Source organism: Notothenia rossii (genome assembly GCF_949606895.1).
Source record: "Notothenia rossii genome assembly, chromosome: 8".
Classification (NCBI taxonomy): domain Eukaryota; kingdom Metazoa; phylum Chordata; class Actinopteri; order Perciformes; family Nototheniidae; genus Notothenia; species Notothenia rossii.
In genome coordinates this window covers 41,018,682-41,043,413 of record NC_136906.1, presented here as the reverse complement: position 1 = coordinate 41,043,413, position 24,732 = coordinate 41,018,682, and the positions used below count along the sequence as shown (strand labels likewise).

General features: G+C 41.1%; 1 protein-coding gene across 1 annotated transcript; it reads right to left on the bottom strand.

Annotated features, from left to right (window-relative positions):
• Positions 1–286: 286 nt before the first annotated feature.
• Positions 287–22,815, bottom strand: prrg2 (proline rich Gla (G-carboxyglutamic acid) 2). Its single transcript, XM_079646980.1, has 6 exons — positions 22,014–22,815; positions 21,203–21,369; positions 18,758–18,791; positions 15,257–15,380; positions 1,016–1,159; positions 287–629 (listed from the first exon to the last, which is right to left on the bottom strand). The coding sequence occupies exons 1-6, from the start codon at positions 22,117–22,119 to the stop codon at positions 578–580; spliced, it is 627 nt and encodes a 208-aa protein (XP_079503106.1). The 5' UTR covers positions 22,120–22,815; the 3' UTR covers positions 287–577.
• Positions 22,816–24,732: the final 1,917 nt, after the last annotated feature.

Here is a 24,732-nt window from a genome sequence, read left to right as displayed (position 1 = left end):
CACACACACACACACACACACACACACACACACACACACACACACACACACACACACACACACACACCGTGTCATGCACAGCAGTATGGTGTATTGTGACAGACAGTTAAAATGCAGACTGGTGAAGGAGCTCAGTGCTATTCCTTGAATAGCGTGCTGTGGAACAGCGTGTGAAGGAGGATGCTGACATCCTGCTCTTTGGGTGTATCTACACACACATGTGGACCTCACCGGTCTGTATCGGCCTGACAACTTACAACACTTGCAAAAAGACTGGAGGCATGTGTAATTGTTGTGTAATTTATTCCATAAAACATGCTCAGTTTTCTTTGAAAAAACAATTCTCCGTATGAAAAGATTCTCGCTTTGTGTTGCTTCGTTTAGAAATACCTTACAAACACAACACAGTTAGGTGTACAGTGAATCCACAAAAATGAACCGCACCCTCATACTTTAAGCATCAAGTGTAGTAGAAGCTTTGTTCATCATTCTGTCGTCCTTTCGGTCCTAACTTTACTTATAAATACAGTAAGTAGTTGACTCAAACCCCCGGTGCCACCACAGCTCCAGCAGAGGCTCAGACCGCTCTCTCTCCGTCCCCGGGATCAGCGGGTTCTGAGGGCGCGCCCCTGTCAGAGAGAGGAAACATTTGTGAGAGGGCTCACACAGCAGCGTGTTGGAAAAAAGACAGAGCTGCAGCATACTGTGGACAGCTGAGAGCTCCATCAGACTTACAATAAAAATGTAGACGATTTTGGAGGATCAGAATGGTAAGCGGGCCAGGTTTTTCTTTTAATTCAAACACATTTTGCGGTATTAAGATACGGGAAAAACTATCTTCAATGAAAGATGTATTTTTTTAACATACAGTACATTTTGTAGATAATGTAGGTTTGTCATTAGGAGATTTCTTTCCAGCTTCACCAATATGCTTTGATGGTTTTTGGCTGGATCTTGGACCACCACACAGGCCTGATCCATGAAAGATGCATGTACATACTGTAGCACCCCTTACCCTGAATAAGGTGGTGGGGGGGCATCATGTTGCCCAATGCGGGTCAGAGCCTCATTGTAGCTGGGTAAACCTGGGACCATGATCCCAGCCAGAGGCACGGTCTCTGGGGCCGGACGGCCGTCTGCTGCCATCCTCACTGGAGCTCTGCACAGAGGAAACACAAACACTCAGTTACTGTCACGCTGAGTCTAACACACATGATGCTTGTGCTAGAGAGTGAGGTCAAACGGTCAAACATTAGGATCTCTCCTGTTGTTAGGGGGTTTGACTCATTATTACTGTCTGTCTGTTTAAGTTATTTTACTTAGCTTTGAGATGATCCCTGATAATGTTGTGTTTTGTCTTTTTACTTCAGTCAGTTATTTTTTACAGACTAAGAGATTTTTTTTTTAGTGGAGTACTTCGTGACCACAGAGTGTGAACGTTGTGATCAGCTGTTTTAGCGCAGTTCTCCAGTGAAGGGGGGGAAGTCTCCATCCGCAATCACAATTCCGTTGTACAGACCGACGTTAACAGCAGCCCTGTCTGTGCACACAGAGACCGACTCTGTCGTCCGGTGATATAACCGCTTTCTGGAAAAGCTTCACAAGTACGTCGGTACGCACATGCGCTTTGTGACACAAGTGATTGTACGCATTTCAGATTACGCACATAACCTGCGTACCAGTTATGTGCACCCCTGTACTCAGGCCCGGACTGGCCATCGGGAGGACCGAGAGGTTTCCCGATGGCCTGGCCTGTTAAGTGGCCTGCTGGCCTGAGGATTCTTTTTTGATGTATGTATTGTGAATGCAACGCTGCGCAAATGTGGGTCTGACTGTGCCTCACAGAGGGTGACTGGGTGTCTACATGATGTGGCCTGCCGACATGGCCACTTTCATACAGATCATACACTAATGCCCTCGATTGGTCTCTGTGTGTCATTCAAGCTCGGGAGGGTGTGTAGCCTATGTGTGGTGCAAGCGAGCGAGAGAGAAAGCGTGCGCACCGGTTACGTGTATTGTTGTTGTTAGCATCTGGTGCTAGCTAGCGGCGCTAACGGACATAATGAGCTGTCAACCAGGTGGAGGAGAGTCCTCTCCTGTCAGACTGAGAGACTGATAACTACATCTCAGGTGAGGTAAAGGACTCTCTGAGTGTTTAGATAGTTAACTTAGTCTAAGTTCTCTGTGGGTCTCAAACGGTTTGGTCACTATTTATGTAAACACATATTTCCATTTGAAGGGGGAGTGATTAGTAAAATATGCATGAATAATAAATTAAAACATTTTAACTAGCTGAAAAAAGGTAAGATAAACTTTAAAAACGTGTTGATGCTGCCTCAAAGAGGAGCAGGGGGGAGACAGGTGAGGCTGGTTTAGGAGCCCAGACACACTCACAACTATAAATGAACCAAAAACAAATAAATAAACAAGTTTCAATGTTTTTTCATATTGGAGATGGTATGTTATTTGTTATGGCCATGTTTTTATGATTTTATGATGATTTAAATGTATACAGTTCTGTTTCATATGGGTGTAGTCAAGCCCGCCTTAACCTGCCATCAGGCCCTGGGGCTGATAGTTTTTGTAGGCCCCCTATTTAAACAACAAATCAAAGTCATTTATAGCCTCGGCAGGCTCTGTGATCGCACTTCTCCACTCTGCTCTACACGCGCCTGGTCCTCTCCTCCATATGAGTGACGTATCGGGCCTCCCTCATGTATTTGTCCGGTTGCCGTTGGCTCCCCTCCACGTAGCAAGTCCTCGTCGTCCTCTCCATCTCCTCCAACAGATAATGTCCCTCCTGTCTGTTTTTCCTCTCCCGCTACTCCATCGCTATCAGAACCAGACGGCCTACTTGTCTCCGAGGCCCCGCGGCCGGCACCGCTACCGCTCGGTACAGAACTCATCTGTCCTTCCTCCTCATCCTGGCCTACAGGTTTAAAATAACCTGTAAGCGTCAGCATTTTTTGTAATAGCTGCTTGTCTCGAAACTCCTTTTCCCTCAACAATTTCCTTTTCCGAGCGCCACTCAAACTTTTTCTTCACTCAATCACTCGCAATTTGAATAAGTCACATGTGAAACATATTCTCATTCTGACGTGTGGGTGTTTGTGTATATTTGCGTTTGTGTGTATTGTGTTTGTTTCCCGGGGAAAACCCTCACGAGAAACATCGGCTGTTGTTATGCCTGCTGTGACGTCAAGTTACTCCGTTCTCCGCTTGTAATTATGCCGTTACAAGCTTCAAGTTTAATATTCTGAAAGCCAAGACTTTGTTTTTTTTAAATCAGATGAAAACAAACTGTAACGGACCTTGCTGTGTTATCTATCATTACTCTACGTCTTACAATAATAATTTCAGTGGAGGGAGGGGGGCGGCGCTGTGGAACAGCAGAGTGGCGAGGGAGAGCTGTCGTCTTCCCTTTACAAGATTCAAAAATGTATTTATCGTGTGATTTTGGAAATGAAAGTTTCCTATTCTGAAAGCCAAGAATTTGTTTATTTAAAAAAAAAAAAAAACACCCGAAATAAAAAAAAAAGAATTTTTATTTTTATTTTTTAATTTTTTAATTGGCTCATGATAGGCCCCCGATCTCCGTAGGCCCCTGGGCTTCAGCCCAGGTCAGCCCGTGCATTAAGGCGGCCCTGGGTGTAGTCTCTTTATTTCCCCCTCAAAGTGCACCAGATTGATGCATTTAAGTCCAACATTTAAAAAAAAAAACTTACCGGGGGGGCATGCACCCGGAACCCCCTAGAGGATTTGAGGTCCACCTCCACTTAAAATATGTTCCCATGGATAGGTTCATAAATAGATTTGCACATTCTTTTTAAATAGTAACCCATGTCCATATGTTTATTCTGGGGTAGTAGATTTAAAGTTTAGGGCTATCACTATGGGCAGCAACGCTATAAATATTGACAAATAAATCCAGGAAAATGGCACAAAAGAAAACTGGTAGTGGCCTGGCAGGGTGTATAATTCTCGGCCTGACTTATTGTCCCAGTCCGGCCCTGCCTGTACTACAGCAAAAGTATTCTCCGTCGGGACTTCCTGCAACAATACCACGCTGTTATCTTGATTCTGATTGGCCAGAAGACATTATCAAAGATGTTCTATTGAGAAGACGATCACTACGTGACAAATAAAACAAAATCGTTTCTGGTATTCGGTATTTCCGGACAAGTGGCTACTGAAATCAATCTTACTAACTGCTGTCTGTGCAATTCTCGGCGCGAGTTGGCAGACTTTATTTTGCTTACTTTAACATCATTTTTCATGGTGGGGCTAAGCCATTTCTTGGTATGGGTGTAGCCTACCCCAGCCATACCCTGGCGCTGCCACTGGTGGGATGTATGGGGCGGGCCATTCTGTACATGCATTAAATGCATTAAATATTTTAACGCAATTAATTCAAAAAATTCATTACCGCCGTTAACGCGCTAATTTTGACAGCATTAAATAGAATACAATCAAACATCAAGATTATTATCTTCCAAATAAATAATAGCTGGAAATCTTTTTGCAGTTAAACTTAGAGGTTTCCTCAGAAGAATAATATTTACATTTGGCCCATGACTCCCTCATAACAGAAGGTTTAAAAGAATTATGACAAGTGACCTTATGACAAGTGACCTTGTGTGTACCTAGAGCCTGCAATCAACATTCAAATATTTGGCACTCATTTTTGACCAGCTGATTTCACGTTTTGGACATTCTTGAGTCATGCTAGTTAGAAGGTCAGGGGGTAAAATGCTAAAAAACAATCTAAAATGTTATGGCCTGAGACAAAGTGCTGGTTGGAAGGCCTGAGGGACATGGGGTTGAATTGGGATTTGATATGTGGAGGGGCTCTGTGTGGAGGTATATACCGAAAACACTTGTACGTGCTTGTATTGGTGTGTCGTAGTAGAATAGTTTTAAATATGTGTGTGGAAATCTCAGTTCATTTGTAGGGCTGCGCGATTATGGCCAAAAGTTTGCTGTATATCTCACGGTAAACAATTTGAACATCACCACATTCTGTGATATTATGACCAATCATAACTCAGCTTTATGCACACACATACATTTAGCATGGTAGTAGTTATATTCATGCCGCATTCGTCTCATTAGTATGCATACAAAAGTGACAGGTCACACCTCCCCCAATTATGCAAATGAGCTAAGTCCCGCCTCCCATTTGGTCGAGGTGTGATATCCCAAGTAGGTGTGATATCCCAAGTAGGTGTGATATCTCAAGTAGGTGTGAGATCCGTCGATAGGAGGGGGTGATGTGTATTCACAGGTGTAAAAAAGCCCCCACTGTAGCGCCTTATGGCCTAAAAAAAATAACAAAATAAAATGCTGTTTCAATCACGTGTGTGTGTGTGTGTGTGTGTGTGTGTGTGTGTGTGTGTGTGTGTGTGTGTGTGTGTGTGTGTGTGTGTGTGTGTGTGTGTGTGTGTGTGTGTGTGTGTGTGTGTGTGTGTGTGTGTGTGTGTGTGTGTGTGTGTGTGTGTGTGTGTGTGTAACGGAGCTCAGATGAGAGGGCTCTGATTACAGTTGTAATCCTCAGTCAAACTGCATATTTTCTGCCATATTTGATGAGAGATAAAATGATTGTCTGCCACAGGAGTTTGACAGAGAATAACTGAAAAAGTACACAGTAAAATAACTTCATAGTAGCCTACTTGTGGTAGAAGTCCAACTAGTACTGAGTCCAACAGTAAAGTACTTTATTGTATTTGTGATAGTCGTCTAACTGAGTCCAACTGTGTGTGTGTGTGTGTGTGTGTGTGTGTGTGTGTGTGTGTGTGTGTGTGTGTGTGTGTGTGTGTGTGTGTGTGTGTGTGTGTGTGTGTGTGTGTGTGTGTGTGTGTGTGTGTGTGTGTGTGTGTGTGTGTGTGTGTGTGTGTGTGTGTGCGCTTAACCCTCTGCTGTGGACCGGGGCTACATCAAATCTTATTTTAGCCCCTAAAGAAAAGCCCACCATAAACATAATAATTAAAAATAGTATTGAGGTATGTTACCACTTTCCTTCTTCATCAGACAGCCCCTTTCTAACGGGAATCTAAGCTAAGATCTACTCTCGTCTCAAAGCCTCCTTCCTTCTGCGGTGATGCAGGCAAATGCTGCCCCTCTCTACTATACTAAAGTCACCATACAAACTTTATTGGTTTTAATATGAATTGTGTTAATTAGTTTACTAGTTTGAGGAAGTCTCTGTCTACATTGCAAGGATTAGACTGATGGTTGTAATATTTTTTGAGCCATTGACCTGGCTAAGGGTTTATAAGGATATCTTGTTTCTACAGCAAGAGAAAGGTGATGATGAACCACCCTGGCATTTCTTCTCTGCGTTTTCCTGACCTGGATCTGATCCTGAAAAACTCTGGTAAGTACTTCATATAATTATTAAATGCTGTATGTTGTGTGTTAAACAACCTCTGTGTATATATTGTATCTATTGTGTATTAGCACTATGATTCATAATGGTTTTTAAGTTTTGGGCAGACTGTTAACTAATGTTGAAGTACTTTAGTGGAAGGGATGGAGTCTCACACAGTGTCTGTGAAGGTGTGTGTGTGTGTGTGTGTGTGTGTGTGTGTGTGTGTGTGTGTGTGTGTGTGTGTGTGTGTGTGTGTGTGTGTGTGTGTGAGCATGGCCCTGCCCCCTCCTCCCCACTTCCTGCCATCTTATCACTAGACAGAGGGGGGATGGGATTTAAAAACAGTTAGCTTACACTTGTATTTGTTCTCTCTAAAACACAGTGTCCGTAAGGTGGGGGAGACTGTCTCCCCCCTTCGTGCCATATCTCTGTTTCTGCTGATGTGTAAAATATACAAAATAACGTTTTATATACTTACTCTCTTGTTAAAAGGTGATGAAGGTTGCAGCGTAAGCCAGCCATCAGTGTTCTAGTTTTAAGGTTTTGCATACCTCAAAGTGTGTCTAAAAGTATCTTGGCAAGAGAAAAAAAGCCAAAATCCGCCTAGGCCATTAAAAAGAAACCGAATTCCTTACAAAGTACTTCATATAACACTGTTTCGATGAAACAATACAGTCTTGATAACTTGACTTGACTAAAATTACTTTTTTAAATATATGTCTTTAGATGCTTTACTTTGATTTCTTTCATGTTATTTTAACACAACGTTACTTTTTTCATATTTTTTCAACATCGCCCCCAAGTCTATCTCCAGACTCAAATCACAGCTTTGAAAAAGTTCAGTCAGAGCAGCCAAACAACTGTCCACGTTTTACAAATGAACAGACACAAATAAATGCAGACTTGACTCCTTGGCAGTTGATTAAAGCAGATTTGTCCTTTTTCATCTCTCAAAGGTTTAGGTCCTGTTCAACACTGGGTACAGAAATATATTCAATATAGAGTCATTTGTACGTAAATATTTTTTAAGTTGTAAGCACTTAGAAATATACATTTGATTGCATTTAAAGTGGCTGTAGACAACTTATCATAATGAAGTAGTTGATTGCACAAATTTGTAATGGATGTAAAATAAAGACGACATTAGCATTTAAATTGGCTCCCTATAAGACTCGCTTTCTCTATGAAATTATGTCTGGCTCTGAGTAATGTTCTCCCTTTCACAATAAAAGCCCAAACACAATACTTTCTGAATCACTGCAGGAAGTATTGTGCTAAAATGCAAATAAAAATAGCTTACAGTAGCTCCCAATTAGTTGAACAATTGTAAAACCGCAAGGACTGTGGAAACACCTACTGGCAAAGGATTGCAGATGCAAATTATGCAAAGAGGAAGAAAAAACATTCTATCTAAAGCTATATAACACAATCTACGTATTGACAGTACGAGTACAACAAAAACAGTATGCATGTTGATGCAAACGACGATGTTCAGTAAACGATCAATCAAAATCGAAAGATCCAATGTATTTTTAAATGGAGCAGAAATAGAACTAGTCTCCCAGTTCAAGTATCTTGAACAGGGAGTGTCATATTGGACTCGCACTTGACTTTTAAGAAACATATCAAGAAAGTATCCAATACCATTAAATTCAACTTGCAACATTTTAAACAAATTAGACCTTTTCTTAACTGTCAATGCTGCAAAGTCATACCTCCACTGTATGATTCTATCCCACATTGAATACTGTTTTACAAACTGGCCGTTTGCTTGTGGCACACACCTGAAACCCATAGAACAGCTGTTCAAGAGAGCTATCCAGGTGTTTGACAGAAAGCCACAGTCATACCACAACTGTACCATCCTTGAAAATCACAATTTCTTGAGTTTTGACAATTTTAAGTCTTTTAAAAGTATGTGTGTTTTTTTTTAAAATATTGACATTGGCTGCCCCCCTCCCCTTAGGGGAATTCATTCACAGAAAACACACTGGACGCAGCACTAGGTCAGAAACCAGAGGAGACTGTGAAGTCCACCACAGAAGGACCACCTTTGGACAGAATGTCCTCTCCATTAAAGGCAGCTCATTGTGGAATAGCCCCCCAACTGAGATACGGGATTGTCCCACTCTCAATAGTTTTAAAGTTCAACTTAAAGAATGGTAGAGCAACAAACAGTCATGTCATCACCGCTAAATAAATGCACTTTAACACAGGGCTATCTCCTCTTGCACTTTATGTAGCGCTTTTATCTTATCTTGCACTTTATTTATCATAGCTGCTACATTGTACTGCCATATGCTAAATGCTTGTATGCTGCTCATATTCTTTCAGCATATCATGTATTTATTTTTGCTGTATATATAAATGTCATGTTCTTATATGCTGTATGTGACGGGACTACAGATGGAAATTAGCTCAAAACTAAAATCCGGCTCATTTAAACTTGTAAGCATTATTTTTTTTTTAAAGTGTTCATCAATGTGCACTACGGTGTCCCTGAAGAAAATTAAACATTAAAATATTTTATCGATGTCCCCATTCCCAGTTTGTTTGGGAATAATTGCGATGTTTACTATGTTTTGGTAGCTCTTAACAAAACAGAATTTTTGTTTATGACAACTTTACAACTGGTCGAAAGTTAAGTACTTTTTCTGAACAGATTTTCTTTAAGACTGTGACTCTTAACACACCAACCCCCCGAGAGCCAGACATACTCACCCCTTTTCAACGCCCCCCCTGCAGCAGCTCCGGTGTGAAACCCCCATACAGAATGTCAGTCACTGTGTAAAACTTTTATTTTCTTAAAAGACTGTGACTCTAAAAGGCAAGTTTTTGATTTTAACACTGTTTCGATGAAACAATGCAGTCTTGATAACTTGACTTGACTAACATTACTTTTTTAAATATATGTTTTTTAGATTTTTTACTTTGATTTCTTTCATGTTATTTTAACATTTTTGAAAATAAAATACTTTTGAATACATTTTCTTTAAAGGCACTTTTTGATTTTAACGCTATTGCAATGGAGCAATCCAGTTTTGTTGACATCAATGCTTTATTCTCTTTTCTTGTGTTACTAAGATACTTTTAGTTACACTTTAATGGGTGCAAAACTTTATAACCTGGTAAAATATTCATTAATTTGTAAGGAATTTGGTTTCATTGCGCTCCGAGTCAGTCACCCCGGCCAGAGGCAATACGATTGTCTGAAAGACATGCCCGATTTTTTCTTCAGAAACAATTACAACGCGTTAATGAAAAGACTCTGGCTCACCGACTTCATTACTGAGATCGACCAGACTCTTATTGATAAAGAAATGTTCACGGATGATTGGAGGATCCAAGGCGCTTCGGAGGCTTTTCTGCACAATCAAAAAATTACAGACGCCTCAAGGAGAGACTTGAAAAGATCCATGCCGAGTTGGATGGAGAAGAAGAAGACTAATAACCTGCGGTTGGTTGAAGCCAGGGATTTTTTCTTTTTTGATACATTGACTTTTTCTTTAAAGTAAAATAAAAATGGGGAACTACTATGCAAAACGCTCGGTATATATTGATCAGAATGTAGTCAATACCCTTTGAATAAGTGTGGTGATGAGGACGATTGAAAACAGAGTGAATAGTGATCCCCGTGTAAACAGAATGGCTGACGTTTGTAAACTAGAAGACATTTTGGATATCGTTCGTTCTGGCAGTACTATTCCTGGTCATTGGGAAACGATTGTAAACGAAACATTTAAAGTGGTCTTGGAATCTTCATTTTCCGAAACATTCTGTAACATTACCGAAGAAATGAAACAAACATCAAAAGTGTATCATGTGCTCTCATTGTATGCTCTGTTTCTAGATGTAATGCATCTTTGTGTCAAAAACAGCATACACATGAATATTTTGACTGAAGTAAAAAAACTCCATCATGATATTTCCAGTAATCTGGGGAATTCTAAGCTGGAGACGGTCCTGGGGATGTTAGAATCAGTATAACTATTGATTTTGTGTGTGAAAAAATTAAAATGTAAGTAGGAAATGTTTTTTAAAAATAAAAAAAGTGTTATTTACATTTTAAAAACTCTTGTCTTCATTATAGCAAGGGGGGGGGTGTCTGATACATGTGTATTACAGTCCTTCACATGCACTGTTGTCTTCATTATAACAAGGGGAGGGTAACAGGGAAGATGTATGATACATGTGTATTGAAACGTGCGTATTATACCCCCACAGAAACACAGAAAAAACTGAAACCACTGAAACTCTGAAAAAACACAGAAACACTGAAACACCGACACACAGAAACACAGAGACACAGAACCACAGAAACACGGAAACACAGAAACACAAAAACACAAAAACACAGAAACACAAAAACACTGAAACACAGAAACACAAAAACACAGAAACACAGAAAACACAGAAACACAGAAACACAAAAACACAAAAACACTGAAACACAGAAACAAAAAAACACAGAAACACAAAAACACAGAAACACAGAAAACACAGAAACACAGAAACACAAAAACACAGAAACACTGAAACACCGACACACAGAAACAACGAAAACACTGAAAACCCCCCCAAAAAAACAGGCTTGTGTGCTAGTATGCTTTTTGAGTAAACACATCAGTATTTTACAAAGTCGATGGGAAGCTGATACAATTTGACTTTTTAAAATGAAACAAAGATACAGGGGGGAAAGTACAAACACTCTGTTTTTCTGACTAAATTAATCCTGGCAGGTTTATGTAAAGTATAAGTGGCTGCAGTTAAAGATTTATCTGAACAAGACACTTATACTTTACATAAACCTGCCAGGATTAATTTACATTTTAATTTTTTCACACACAAAATCAATAGTTATACTGATTCTAACATCCCCAGGACCGTCTCCAGCTTAGAATTCCCCAGATTACTGGAAATATCATGATGGAGTTTTTTCACTTCAGTCAAAATATTCATGTGTATGCTGTTTTTGACACAAAGATGCATTACATCCACAAACAGAGCATACAATGAGAGCACATGATACACTTTTGATGTTTGTTAATAACTTGTTTTGTAAAACGGACAGCACGTCAGTTTCAAGAAAAAGATGACACTGTGTTTATACATGACATGCAAAATATCTTGAAGCCCTACAACCACAAAAAAAGGTACAAGAATATTGTGTTGAAAATATCGCAAAAAGTCGTAATATTGTATAATGTATTAGTTGCATGTTGTATTTTTGCTAAAAATCACTATGTAGTTTTTCCAAAATATAATGGAAAAAGGAGAGAAAGACAAAAACAAAAATATCACAGTATGTTGAAAAATATGAAAAAAGTAATGTTTTGTTAAAATATGAAAGAAATCAAAGTAAAGCATCTAAAAAACATATATTTAAAAAAGTAATGTTAGTCAAGTCATCAAGACTGCATTGTTTCATCGAAACAGTGTTATATGAAGTACTTTGTAAGGAATTCGGTTTCTTTTTAATGGCCTAGGCGGATTTTGGCTTTTTTCTCTTGCCAAGATACTTTTAGACACACTTTGAGGTATGCAAAACCTTAAAACTAGAACACTGATGGCTGGCTTACGCTGCAAACTTCATCACCTTTTAACAAGAGAGTAAGTATATAAAACGTTATTTTGTATACACATCAGCAGAAACAGAGAGATGGCAGGAAGGGGGGAGACAGTCTCCCCCACCTTACAGACACTGTGTTTTAGAGAGAACGAATACAAGTGTAAGGTAACTGTTTTTAAATTCCATCCCCCCTCTGTCTTGTGATAAGATGGCAGGAAGGGGGGAGGAGGGGGCTGGGCCAGGCTCACACAGACACACACACACACACGCACACACACACACACACACACACACACACACACACACACACACACACACACACACACACACACACACACACACACACACACACACACACACACACACACACACACACACACACACACACACACACACACACACACACACACACACACACACACACACACACCTTCACAGACACTGTGTGAGACTCCATCCCTTCCACTAAAGTACTTCAACATTAGTTAACAGTCTCCCCAAAACTTAAAAACCATTATGAATCATAGTGCTAATACACAATAAATACAATATATACACAGAGGTTGTTTAACACACAACATACAACATTTAATAATTATATGAAGTACTTACCAGAGTTTTTCAGGATCAGATCCAGGTCAGGAAAACGCAGAGAAGAAATGCCAGGGTGGTTCATCATCACCTTTCTCTTGCTGTATAAACTAGATCCTTATAAACCCTTAGCCAGGTCAATGGCTCAAAAATATTACAACCATCAGTCTAATCCCTGCAATGTAGACAGAGACTTCCTCATAGCTAGTAAACTAATTAACACAAATCATATTAAAACCTTAGGGGCTAAAATAAGATTTGATGTAGCCCCGGTCCACAGCAGGGGTTAGGGGAGACCGTCACACACACACACACCCATACACACACACACACACACACACACACACACACACACACACACACACACACACACACACACACACACACACACACACACACACACACACACACACACACACACACTTGGGGGCGGGCCCACCTGTCACTTTGTATGCATACGAATGTGATTGAAACAGCATTTTATTTTTATTTTTGTTATTTTTTTGACGCCATAAGGCGCTACAGTGGGGGCTTTTTCACACCTGTGAATACACATCACCCCCTCCTATCGACGGATCTCACACCTACTTGGGATATCACACCTACTTGGGATATCACACCTCGACAAAATGGGAGGCGGGACTTAGCTCATTTGCATAATTGGGGGAGGTGTGACCTGTCACTTTTTTATGCATACTAATGAGACGAATGCGGCATGAATATAACTACTCATGGTTTAAGAAATGGGTCCGTGTTACAGGACGGGTGTGGTGGTTCTGCACCACCGCCGCAGACTCTCTGCACGGAGGATTAGCGGAGTCCGGCGGCGGGGGGCTGCAGCTCCTGATCGAAGCAGAGACACACGCTCACTAAACCGTTCTGCTATTTTAAAGTATCGACCCTAAATATAGTCTCTGTCAAGAACGAGAACAGTTTTAACATATATATATATATACAACTATATATTTATATATATATATATATATATATATACAAGGGTGTAACTTTGGTTTGAGAAGTGGGGGGGACACAAAACAGGGGGTCCTCCGCAATGAAACATTGTTCTCGATTTAATTCCATTTCCTGCCTTTCTACAAATATATATTAGGGACTATGGTGTTAACTAATCAAGGAAACATGTGTAGTGTGTATAATGAGTCCGCAAAATTATCTATCCATGAACCTGTTTTATTTGTGATTACCTCACATCCTATAGGGGGGTCCGGGGGCATGCACGCCGGTAAGATTTTTTTCTTTAAATTGAAGTTAAAGGCATCAATCTGGTGCACAAATTAAGAGATTTATGGATACAGCTCTCTCAACACTCATATGAAACAGAACTGTATATATTTAAATACTCCAAAAACCATTAGTATGCTCACAACCAAGAACACATCATTGATATACTCCTCTCTCCTATCTTTATCTTACCTCGTCTGCATTCTTTCTTTTTATTTATGCATATTTTACTAATCACTTCCCTTTCAAACTGTGTTTTTAATTTTTTACTGACATTGGAATGACTTTTTTTAACTTGTTTTGAACAACTATATTAAATAGATGGAAATATTTGTTTAGACCAAACCGTTTGACACCCACTGAGATAACTTAGACTAAAGTTTACAATATAATCACTCAGCGAGTCCTTTAACCCCCTGAGCTGATGTTATCTCAGCCTCTCAGTCCGACAGGAGAGGACTCTCCCTCTCCTTATTGTTGAAACAGCTTTATAATCTAATCCCCGAGCTAGCACCAGATGCTAACAACAACCCCCGTAACTCTCTCTCTCTCTCTCTCTCTCTGTCTCTCCCTGTCTCTCCCTGTCTCTCTCTGTCTCTCTCTCTCCCTGTCTCTCCCTGTCTCTCTCTTTCTCTCTCTCTCTCTCACACAAAATGCGCTCCTGCCACACACACACACAGACGCTCCTCTGTGACGATGACCACTTGCGTAAAAAAAAAAAAGTGGGGGGGGACACAAACGGGATTTTGAAAAGTGGGGGGGACATGTCCCACCTGTCCCCAGTGGAAATTACGCCCATGTTATATATATCGTTTTTGGAAAACCTATGACAAATGTGCGAGGGCGATGACGTCAGATCGTCCTATGTGCCGTTGTTGTGTCAAATTATACACCCGGGAACGCGCATTTGAATGTATAGTCCGCTCTTCTATTCTTGTCTTTTTGATGGTTGGGTTGTCGAATCCTGGATTTTGCATTCATTCGTCACTTATCTTTCAGTTAATTTTGTATTTAATATATGTTTTCATTTAATTGTGACGTCCTGTCTGTATACTTTTGCTTGTACTTGTGCTTTACAATGTATTGTTTTACATCACTTGCTTGAGGGTGGGATTAATATAAAAAAAAATATTTTGGGGGGTGCTTTTTATGAACAGCCTGGTTGCCACGATATGCACCCCTTGCTATCTCTGACAATACACGTGTCACATACATGGAACTTGCTCCATTTATTGGTTCTAGTCCAACAACTATACCCTCCAAAGTGCTTGAGGGTGGGATTAATAGAAGCATCTTTTTTGGGGGGGTGCTTTTTACGGCAGTCCAGGGGGTGCATTTCACGACGGGGGTGCATCATTTGACACAACACCGGGCCCAATTTAACCCCTGTGAGGGACTACAGTTATAATTGTATTCACTTTAATATAAGTTAGCTGGATAAAAGCGCGCCTGTGTGAATGTTCACATCAGGGTGAACTTCTGGGGCTGACCTTCGTCCACTTTTGTTCTTTGCTTTGTAGCAGTAGATTCCCAGCACAGTGGCAAAAACAGCAGACACCAAGACAGCCAGGATCCCGGCCACCAGCCCTGACACATCCACTCTAGGAGCATTCGCTGCAAAGACAAACAACACTAACATCACACCATTGCTTCATATTAACCTCTCATACCATCAGTCAGCTCTGAGCTAGGGAATGAGAATGTGATGTCATCAACGTGAACTCGTCCATCTTTGGAGGATAGTGGCGACCTGTCTCCTGAACCTGTACAGCGAGCGGAGTGGCCATAACTTTTCACAACGTTTTAAACATGGTCAGTAAGTTATGTTGTGTCTCAGGCTTTAACAGCCACTCCTATGACCTAAGAACAAAACAAAGACCATGGCATAGCATTTTATTCTTCTAAACTAACAGGGAGATGAGGGAGACGTAGAAACCTCAGCAAAAGACGCTGAATGTGTTGAACTAGAAGACCACAAATCACTACACTGGGAACTTGATTTAAAACAGTCGCAATATGACATAAATTATGCATGATAAACTGACGTTTTGTTAGCATAGCATCAGCTGTCTTACCTCTGTCCGGATGACTCAATAGTTGTCATTAAACCTGTATTTGTGAATGTCCTGTACACCGCCGTTTGTGAACTTGACATTGGCCATCAAATATTTAATTTGTTTGAATTACCTAAGTAATAGACACTTACTCTAAACACCGGAGAGGACCGACATCAGAGACACTGATCAGTTCATGCTTCTCTTAATTCATACGGACATGTGTTATTCATTAACCCCTTTTTTGTGGTTATTTTTCTTTACTTGCTTGTAACGCGCTTTGAACATAAGGAAAAGCACTTTATAAATAACATGTATTATTATTATTATAAAAAATAAATGTATATAACGCTCACTGTGTTCCTGCCCAGAGCTTCTCTTTGTAATGGCATATATATTTTGAGCATACTATTCATTTTGATGCAAACTGCTGACAGATCCCGGGAACGCTGATATTGACGGCTGCTGCTGTTGATAGACGCTATCCTCCAAAGATAGCCTTGATGCCCCCAGCGGCTCCCATTCCCTATTGCAGTAGTTTGTTCCCTTTGTTCCCGATTCGTACAAAAGTATTTTAGGTGAAGAACCAAACCAATCACTTCCTGAAACAATCTGTCTATTCCTCGGTTCAGTTGGGAGTGAGTGGTCATTTGCAAACTATATCTTATCCGACTAAATTCAGAGCTCATTGGTTCAGAGCTGATGGGAACGTGTGGCAGTGTTGGTGTTCAGTTAGTGGGACACTGTAGAAGAAGCGCCTAGCATTAATATCATTCACAGCTTGTCATGATCTGTCTGTGTTTTATTTTGTATTTTCAAGATCTGTCTTTGTTTTCCCGTTTTACTTTGAAAGGTGTTCAGCCCCTGTCTCATGTCTGCATTTGCTTCCTGTCTGTGTTTCCCCTCCTGTCTGATTGTGTTCACCTGTTGCCAATCTGACTAATATAACATTAGCGTTAAGAAAGCTTACTTAAATATCTGCCACAACATAAGTAACCGGATCAAAGTAACATTAAGTACAGTCCGCGGCACTGTGAGTGCAGACGTCGATGAGTCCCATTATCATTCATATCATATCACATCATAATTTATCATACATTTCCTTATCTGAGACAGCTTATTGAGCCGTATCTGGCCGTGCAACACTCACAGTGTCACATACTGTATGCAGAAGTATTATTTTAAGCAACATATTAAGTTGACGAAACACTTGAGTCAAATGTAATTAAAGTCAGATCGTGTCTTAGACGGGGCAGTGATATCATAAACCTGTTAATGTACGCATTCAAACACTTTTTCTTTTACCAGCTGTATTCACTTTGCAGGTGCAGCTATGTGGCTTTTATCCTGGATAAAGTGTTTAAGTCATTGATGTTTAAAGTTTAACTTCTTCATATGTCTAATATTATAGTTGACTTTTCATTCAGGAAGTATGACGCGCTACGCTGTCAGTACGCTTGTCCATGTTTGTGATTGGTCGAATGCTCCAAATATCAGCCCTTTCATGTGAACGTGCACCTAACTAGATAGGACACGGCTGGCTTGAGCGATCCACTTGATAACCTGCGTCGTAGTACAGTTTAGCGAGAGCGCATACGTTTTGGATTAGGCCAACCGGCTAACTCAAACATATCCAGGTTAGGTTGAACCAGCTTCGTAGTACAGGCCTCAGCTGTGCCTTGTCTTGTGATTACCATTGTGTATTTAGTCTTGCTTGCCCTTGTGTCCCTTGTCAGTTTGTTGTCGTTTTATGCTGGTTTGGTTCCTGTTCCTCTTGTTCTGGATTTCCCTGATCCGCCCTCCTATGGTCCCGGTTTGTTTGTTTGTTACTTTCTCTTTTGTTCCCCCTTGCCTGCTCCTGTTGTTTTTGTATTGAAACAGCTTTTTATTGAATTAAAAGCTCGCTTTTAATAAAAAATGGTTACCTTACCTTACCTGCCTCTTTAGCCGCGTTCACACCGGAGTAATTTTCCCACTTTAGTTCCGATATAGTTCCGAAATGTCGTGTTCACACCAAAAAGAGCCGGAACTAAAATTAGTTCATGAGAACCTTTTTACCCCCTTTTCCGTCCCTGCTAGAGAGCAGGGACTCTCATGCGGCTCTCTTGTGAGAAAAGAGCTATATTTCTGATTGGCTGGGCGGATTCCAAACCACGCCCCGTAAAACTCAAAAAAGTGTTGTAAAGTTTATTATCCTCGCATTAGCATTATTAGCATTAGCATTAGCCCAGCGCAGAAACGCAGAGAGACTAACTTATGGCAACACAAAATAAAACATGGGAGCGGTGGAGATGAGGAGGTGTCGGCGTTCTGGCGATTTACTCGGAAGGCTTCAACTCTGGGGACTTCCGGCCGGGGATTTTGGGCGGCAGTATACGCCGTGAAGTTGTTTGCGGCCTGCCAGTAAACCCAAAGCAGAAGAAGAAGAAGTGACGTCAGCGGCTTCATTTGCCTAATCCACCCCCAGGGACTTATTCCGGTGTGAACGCGATCTGTACTTAGTTCATCAGAACTAAAGAGTTCTGATGAACTAAGTTCTCATGAACCTTTGTGGGAAAAGTACTGCGGTGTGAAAGCGCCTTTTGTTTTTACTGCTTTTGGGTCCACAATCTTACCAAACCGTGACACAGCTTACTTTTGAGATATTCTAAATGACCAAAGATACACTCTAATAATGTGTTGCAGCATTCAATAGTACCCCCAAATACAAATTGGGGATTTAAAATAGGCACTGTGACCAAATCGGGAACTTTAACTTAGCAGATATAATAAGTAACATTAGCTATACAGAAATGATACTGATCATAATTGTAATTATACCATAAACATGTTAATATGCATGTATTTTGAACAAGAAAACACAACATTGAACTGAATGAGACAAATTCCAAGCGTTCAACTACAATCATGGAAATCATTCATCTTTTAAGAAATTACCTTGGCTGTTGACATAGCTCTTCCAAAATATTCCCTAAAATTGGAGAGGAAAGAAACATATTAAGAGTTATTGTTTAATTAAAGCAAAAGTGGGTTATGTACGGAGCCCTGGAGGGTTCATAGAGAGAAAAATAAATAAAACGAGGCCACGTTTTATTCATTTGTGCGCACGATATACTCTCTCGTTCGCACGAGATACTTTTTAGTGCGCACGAGATACTTTCTCGTTCGCACAAGAAAGTTACCTGTGCGCCAAGTAGGAAGTGGAGCGCACAGGAGACAACCGTTTCATTGCAGACAGTGGGGAAATGGCAGTGCATACTTTATTTGCAGTGCATACATTATTTGAGATATATTTCAAACTCAGACTTCGTTTTAGGGACGTTTCGGCCAGAGGTGTAGGGCTATTTGTTTAAGCACCGGATCGGCAAAACAGGAGAGTCTAAACCCGTCCGCCTTGATCTATGAATTTATGTCCGTGACTCTCACAGTATCGCTATCTGCGCACAGAGAGCTGTGTATTTTATGCGCCGCCTTCACTGTGTTTACCTTCATTAGAACAGCTGAATAGAGATCGAGGCTGCTACGTTTATAACCCCACACACAACACACAAACACACACACACACACACACACACACATTGAATTGCCCGATTATTCCCCCTATTACTCGTTTTATGAAGAAGATGTCCGGTCACCAGGGCGTAAATAACCCAATTTGTGTTCTGTGAAACTGAAAAGGGTATGACATTATTTTTGTTACTTTCGTTACATTTAGATGCTTTTATTTTGAAGGCGAGTTTACGCTGTTGACAGGAAGTTGTTGTTGCTATGGAAACGTGAAATGCTGTGTGTGTGTGTGTGTGTGTGTGTGTGTGTGTGTGTGTGTGTGTGTGTGTGTGTGTGTGTGTGTGTGTGTGTGTGGGGGGGGGGGGGTTCGGTGTATGTGTGTGTCTGACCCTGGCATTTGTTTTCAAATGACCATGAACAGTAATTTACACACATCTGGCTAACTCCATCTGTGTATTCCCAAGTGAAAGAACTTTGTTTAATCTTAATCTCGATGTAGGCTAGTGCAAAGTGCTGTCGGAGTGCACTGGAACGAACGCCACTATCATAATATCTTCTGAAAACAAATGCCCACATACACACACACAGACATACACACATGCCCTGGCGACTGGACATCTTCTTCATAAAACTAATAATATGGCGTAATAATCAGGCGGTTAGATGTGTCTAACCATAAGAAAGTATCTCGTGCGCACGAGAAATTATATCGTGCGCACAAATTAATAAAACGTGGCCTCGTTTTATTTTATTTTTTCTCTATGAACCCTCCAGGGCTCCGTAGTTATGTATTGTATATTACATATTTTTGGACAGCAATCAATAAATAAAATGTCTGTCGCAGGACTGATATAAGTCTGCCTGTCTGCCTGTTTGTCTGTCCGTCTGTCTGTCTGTCTGTCTGTCTGTCTGCCTGTCTGTCTGTCTGTCTGTCTGTCTGCCTGACTGTCTGCCTGTCTGTCTGTTTGTCTGTCTGTATGTCTGTCTGTTTGTCTGTCTGTATGTCTGTCTGTCTGTCTGTCTGTCTGTCTGTCTGTCTGTCTGTCTGTCTGTTTTTCTGTCTGTCTGTCTGTCTGTCTGTCTGTCTGTCTGTCTGTCTGTCTGTCTGTCTGTCTGTCTGTCTGTCTGTCTGTCTGTCTGTCTATCAGGCTGCTGACAGCTGTTTGTTGTTCATTATTATATTTTCCGTTAATAAAGATAATTCTGGAGGAGTATTGGGACGCCTGATTGGATGGCTGTCAGTGTTTAAACTTGGTGACCATTCTGAAATACGATACGATGCGATATACTTTGTTGTCCCCGTAAGGACCTTTGTTCTGGACTCCGTCCTGCAGTTCCACAAGCACAATACACAGACGCACCTAGTGACAATGGTGACCTATTGCACGACCCTCATGGCCAACATTTAAAAGTATAGAATATCACATGTGTTGAGCAGCTCAATGGACAGAGGCAGGAAGGACTGCTTATAGCGGTTCAGCCTGCTCTTGGGAACCCTGCATCTTCTACCAGAAGGGAGGAGCTGGAGTTCTGGGTGGAGTATGTGGGGGGGATCAGACACGATTTGTTGTGCCTGTCTAAAAATGTACTGCTCATATATTTTTGGGAGAAATTTATGTTTTTTAACCCCCATAACTTTCCGAGCAGTCTGTACCAGGCTAGCGATCTGTGACTTCAACTGGACTGTCAAGTTACCCTGCCAATACAAATACAATGCAAAATAGCAAATGTAACAATGTAATGATAATGACTAAAGCCATGCCTTTAGTCATTAAGCATGCCTTTAACTAAAGCCCCCCACCCCCTGAAGACTGCTCTGTCCTCTCTCCTGTAAGCAGTGTAGGTGTACAGAGACAGTGTCTTCCGGAGCATTACCATCCTGGTGTCGTCCTCAAACACCTCCCTGGCCTCCTCATAGCTGCAATGCTCCTCCACACACTCCCGCTCCAGATTGTCAGACACCACTATCTCAAAGTCCCAGCTGTTATAGAGCAGGGAGCGGGACAGGAAGGAGGACGCGGCCTGGCCGTCTAGCAGCACTGCTGCAGGAAACAGGACACAGGACAGTGTCATATCACAGTCATATCAGTGAGGAGACATTTTTAAACTCTGGAGTGCTCTCACCTTTTAATGATCTACTGAGACCACAGACTCACAAGGTCGCTAGAGAAAACTAATATGATACTACAGGATTATAATTTGTGTTATGTTCATCACTTTAATGTTAAATCTAGTAAATGAGAATCTCATTTATGTTTTTGATGTATGTGTATATATATATATATATATATATATATATATATATATATATATATATGGCTGTGACGCTTGTAAGTTTCACAAATAGAGTTATATCTTAACCCTTTAATAATATCGATTATTTGTTGATCATACTTTGTAATATAAATAAGAATCTTAATCTTGAGAGTAAAGCTGTCAGCAAAATGTGATGAAATAAAAAGTACAATATCTGCATTTGAATCGTAGAGGACGATAATGAAAAAGGAGATACTCGAGTAAAGTCTCTTTAAAACGTAAAAACAGTACAGAACAGAACAGTACTAGGTGAAGGAGCTGTTCAACAATGCACACATATTACAAGCGTCCAGTTTTATGTATGAGATACAAACGTCATAATGGTGTTTTTTCTTTTGGCGGGTGCAGTGTGTCTGAGAGGAGGGTTTACCTGGAGCCGGTCTGGAGAGCACGGAGCAGCAGGTCAGCTGAAGCAGAGCCAGCAGGGTCAGCCCGGGGGGGCACACCCCCCCCACAGCGGCCCTCACAGCTGCCATCAAAGCGCTACACTGCAGGAAGTGAGCAGAAAAGCCTCAGCAGTAATGGATCCACGCTTGTTCAGACGAGACAGTCACCTCCTCCTCCTCACTGTTTGAGTGTCTCTTAAAGCTTTCAGGAAGAAAACAGCACTAACTCTTTCAGATTCATATAGACATGGCGGTGAACTTCTTCGTGCTGCGTTTCAGTTGAAACCGCAGTGAGTTGTGCTGTTTTCCCAGAGGAACGTCACATTACAAACCTGTTGGACAGCATAGCAGCTGGAGGGAGGAACCTCCACAAACCTGTCTGTCAGCCTGTTTCACTGTCCACACACTGCCTGTTTACTCACTTGTTTGGCCCACCAGTTAAAGTAACAGAGTGTGTGTGGAGTTAATAGCCGCTTTCACACAAAGTACTTTGCCGTACTTAGTGCCCACTACTTAGTGCCAGCACTTAGTACCCCCATAGAACTAAGTACAGATCGCGTTCACACCGGAATAAGTTCCCTGAGGGAAGATTACCCAAATGAAGCCGCTGACATCACTTCTTCTTCTTCTGCTTTGGGTTTACTGGCAGGCCGCAAACAACTTCACGGCGTATACAGGCAATGCATCTTTTTACCACCAGGCAGCAGTATAACATTTAAGCTAACCATGTACAAGGCAAGTGGAATAAGACGCGAGTCAAGGCGCACGCACGCACGCACGCACGCACGCACGCACGCACGCACGCACGCACGCACGCACGCACGCACGCACGCACGCACGCACGCACGCACGCACGCACACACACACACACACACACACACACACACACACACACACACACAGGCTACTACCAATAGAAATACATTGCTTTTAAAATGGTTCTGTGTGACACGAAAAAAATGGGAAACTGAGCTGACACACACACACACACACACACACACACACACACACACACACACACACACACACACACACACACACACACACACACACACACACACACACACACACACACACACTTTAAAACAAATAACAACATTACAATTATGTCGCTGGTCGCTAACATGGTAGTACAGCCTCGGCATGGCCCAGTAACCTACTGTATTAAAAAGCCTCTATTGCAACGTGAGCTTACCTTGTCATTGGTGGTGTTGACAGGGATTTTGCTGAAAAGTTTTCTAAATGCCGGCGACTCCACAGTTGACAGAGATTGCCTTTCTTCCACAACATACTCTGCCACGAGTCTCTTAACTTCTCGGGGTTCCAGAATCATTGAAGACCGAGAGAATGTTAACTTGTGTTGCTTCGGCATGCCCGCACTCACGTCTTCTGTATGTTTTCTTTTCTCCGATCCGGCAGATCTCTCGACTAACTTAGTGTTAGCGTGGCACCGGTCCAGGTGTTTCTTTAAGTTGCTAGTGCTATTTCTTGAGGTAGAAAATTCCTTTGCTGCCGACGAACATAGTTTGCACTTGGCTATTATGTTTTTCTCTTTTTCTCTAATGAACTGATAATAATGTGAGAACACCCATCGCTCAAAAGTTCCTCCCGCCATTTGGCATTTTGGCATTTTGGCATTTGGCGCATCCAGTTGTGCTTCTCCATCATTTTGATCGGCTGCCCAATCAGCATCACTGTCAGTTTATGTTTTGGTCATTGGATTTTCTTTTCACAAATGGATATTCAAAAACAAAAAACGACTGGATATTTGATTTTCGTTTTCAAATTGAAAAACTAAAATTGAAATACAAGGCGTTTTTCTTTATCATGGTCACAAATGGATTTACTAAACTTAAAAAACGGGATGATTTTCATTTTCTACTTCTCAAAACCAAAAATAAAATCACTAGAAAACAGAAACAAAAAAACCCGAGGACGGTCAATCCGTGTATCTACGGTCCATTTCTTTTCACAACGAAAACAGCCAAGACACATATTGAGCCCAGAAAATGAATGTTATTAAGGGCTGGAAATATAATAGGCCTGTGTCTAAAATGGACAACGTTGTTAGGAGATTTCAACTATACAGCGATTCTGCACTGCGGTCAACTCAGCCGTCTTTCGAGTTTGTTATTATTTTTTATGCCAATAGTTATTCGTGAGATCGACCCTGTTGGACTCAGTAGGCTAGTAGTGAAACTACTCCCACAACAAGTACTATGAAATACTTACTGTGTACTTTTAGAGTAATCCTCTGTCAATGTCCCCTCCCGCAACCCTGTCTCCTAAAAATTACGTTCCCACAGAGCTAAACTGCATTCTCACTACGTTTAGCGAGAAACGTATTTTCTCCCACGTTATGTTCGTTATGAATGTATCTCAAATACGTTTATTTTCTACATATCTTCTAGAAACATATTTTCTCCCACGTTACGTTTCTTATGAACGTATCTTAAATACGTTTATTTTACATATCTTTGCCATTTACTGTCTTGCTTATAATAATGATAATAGTCATTTATAAATATCATTTTAGAGCACACATTTGAAATCAGTAGGCGAGGCTGTAATTTCACCAGCTGTTACTCTCAATGACGAGGCAGAAAATAATAGTTTTCACATGCCAAAAAGCTGCTGTGTCGTTTATTGCACCTCAAACATTAAAAAAAATCCAGAGTTACGTGTTTCTGTATACCTCTAAGA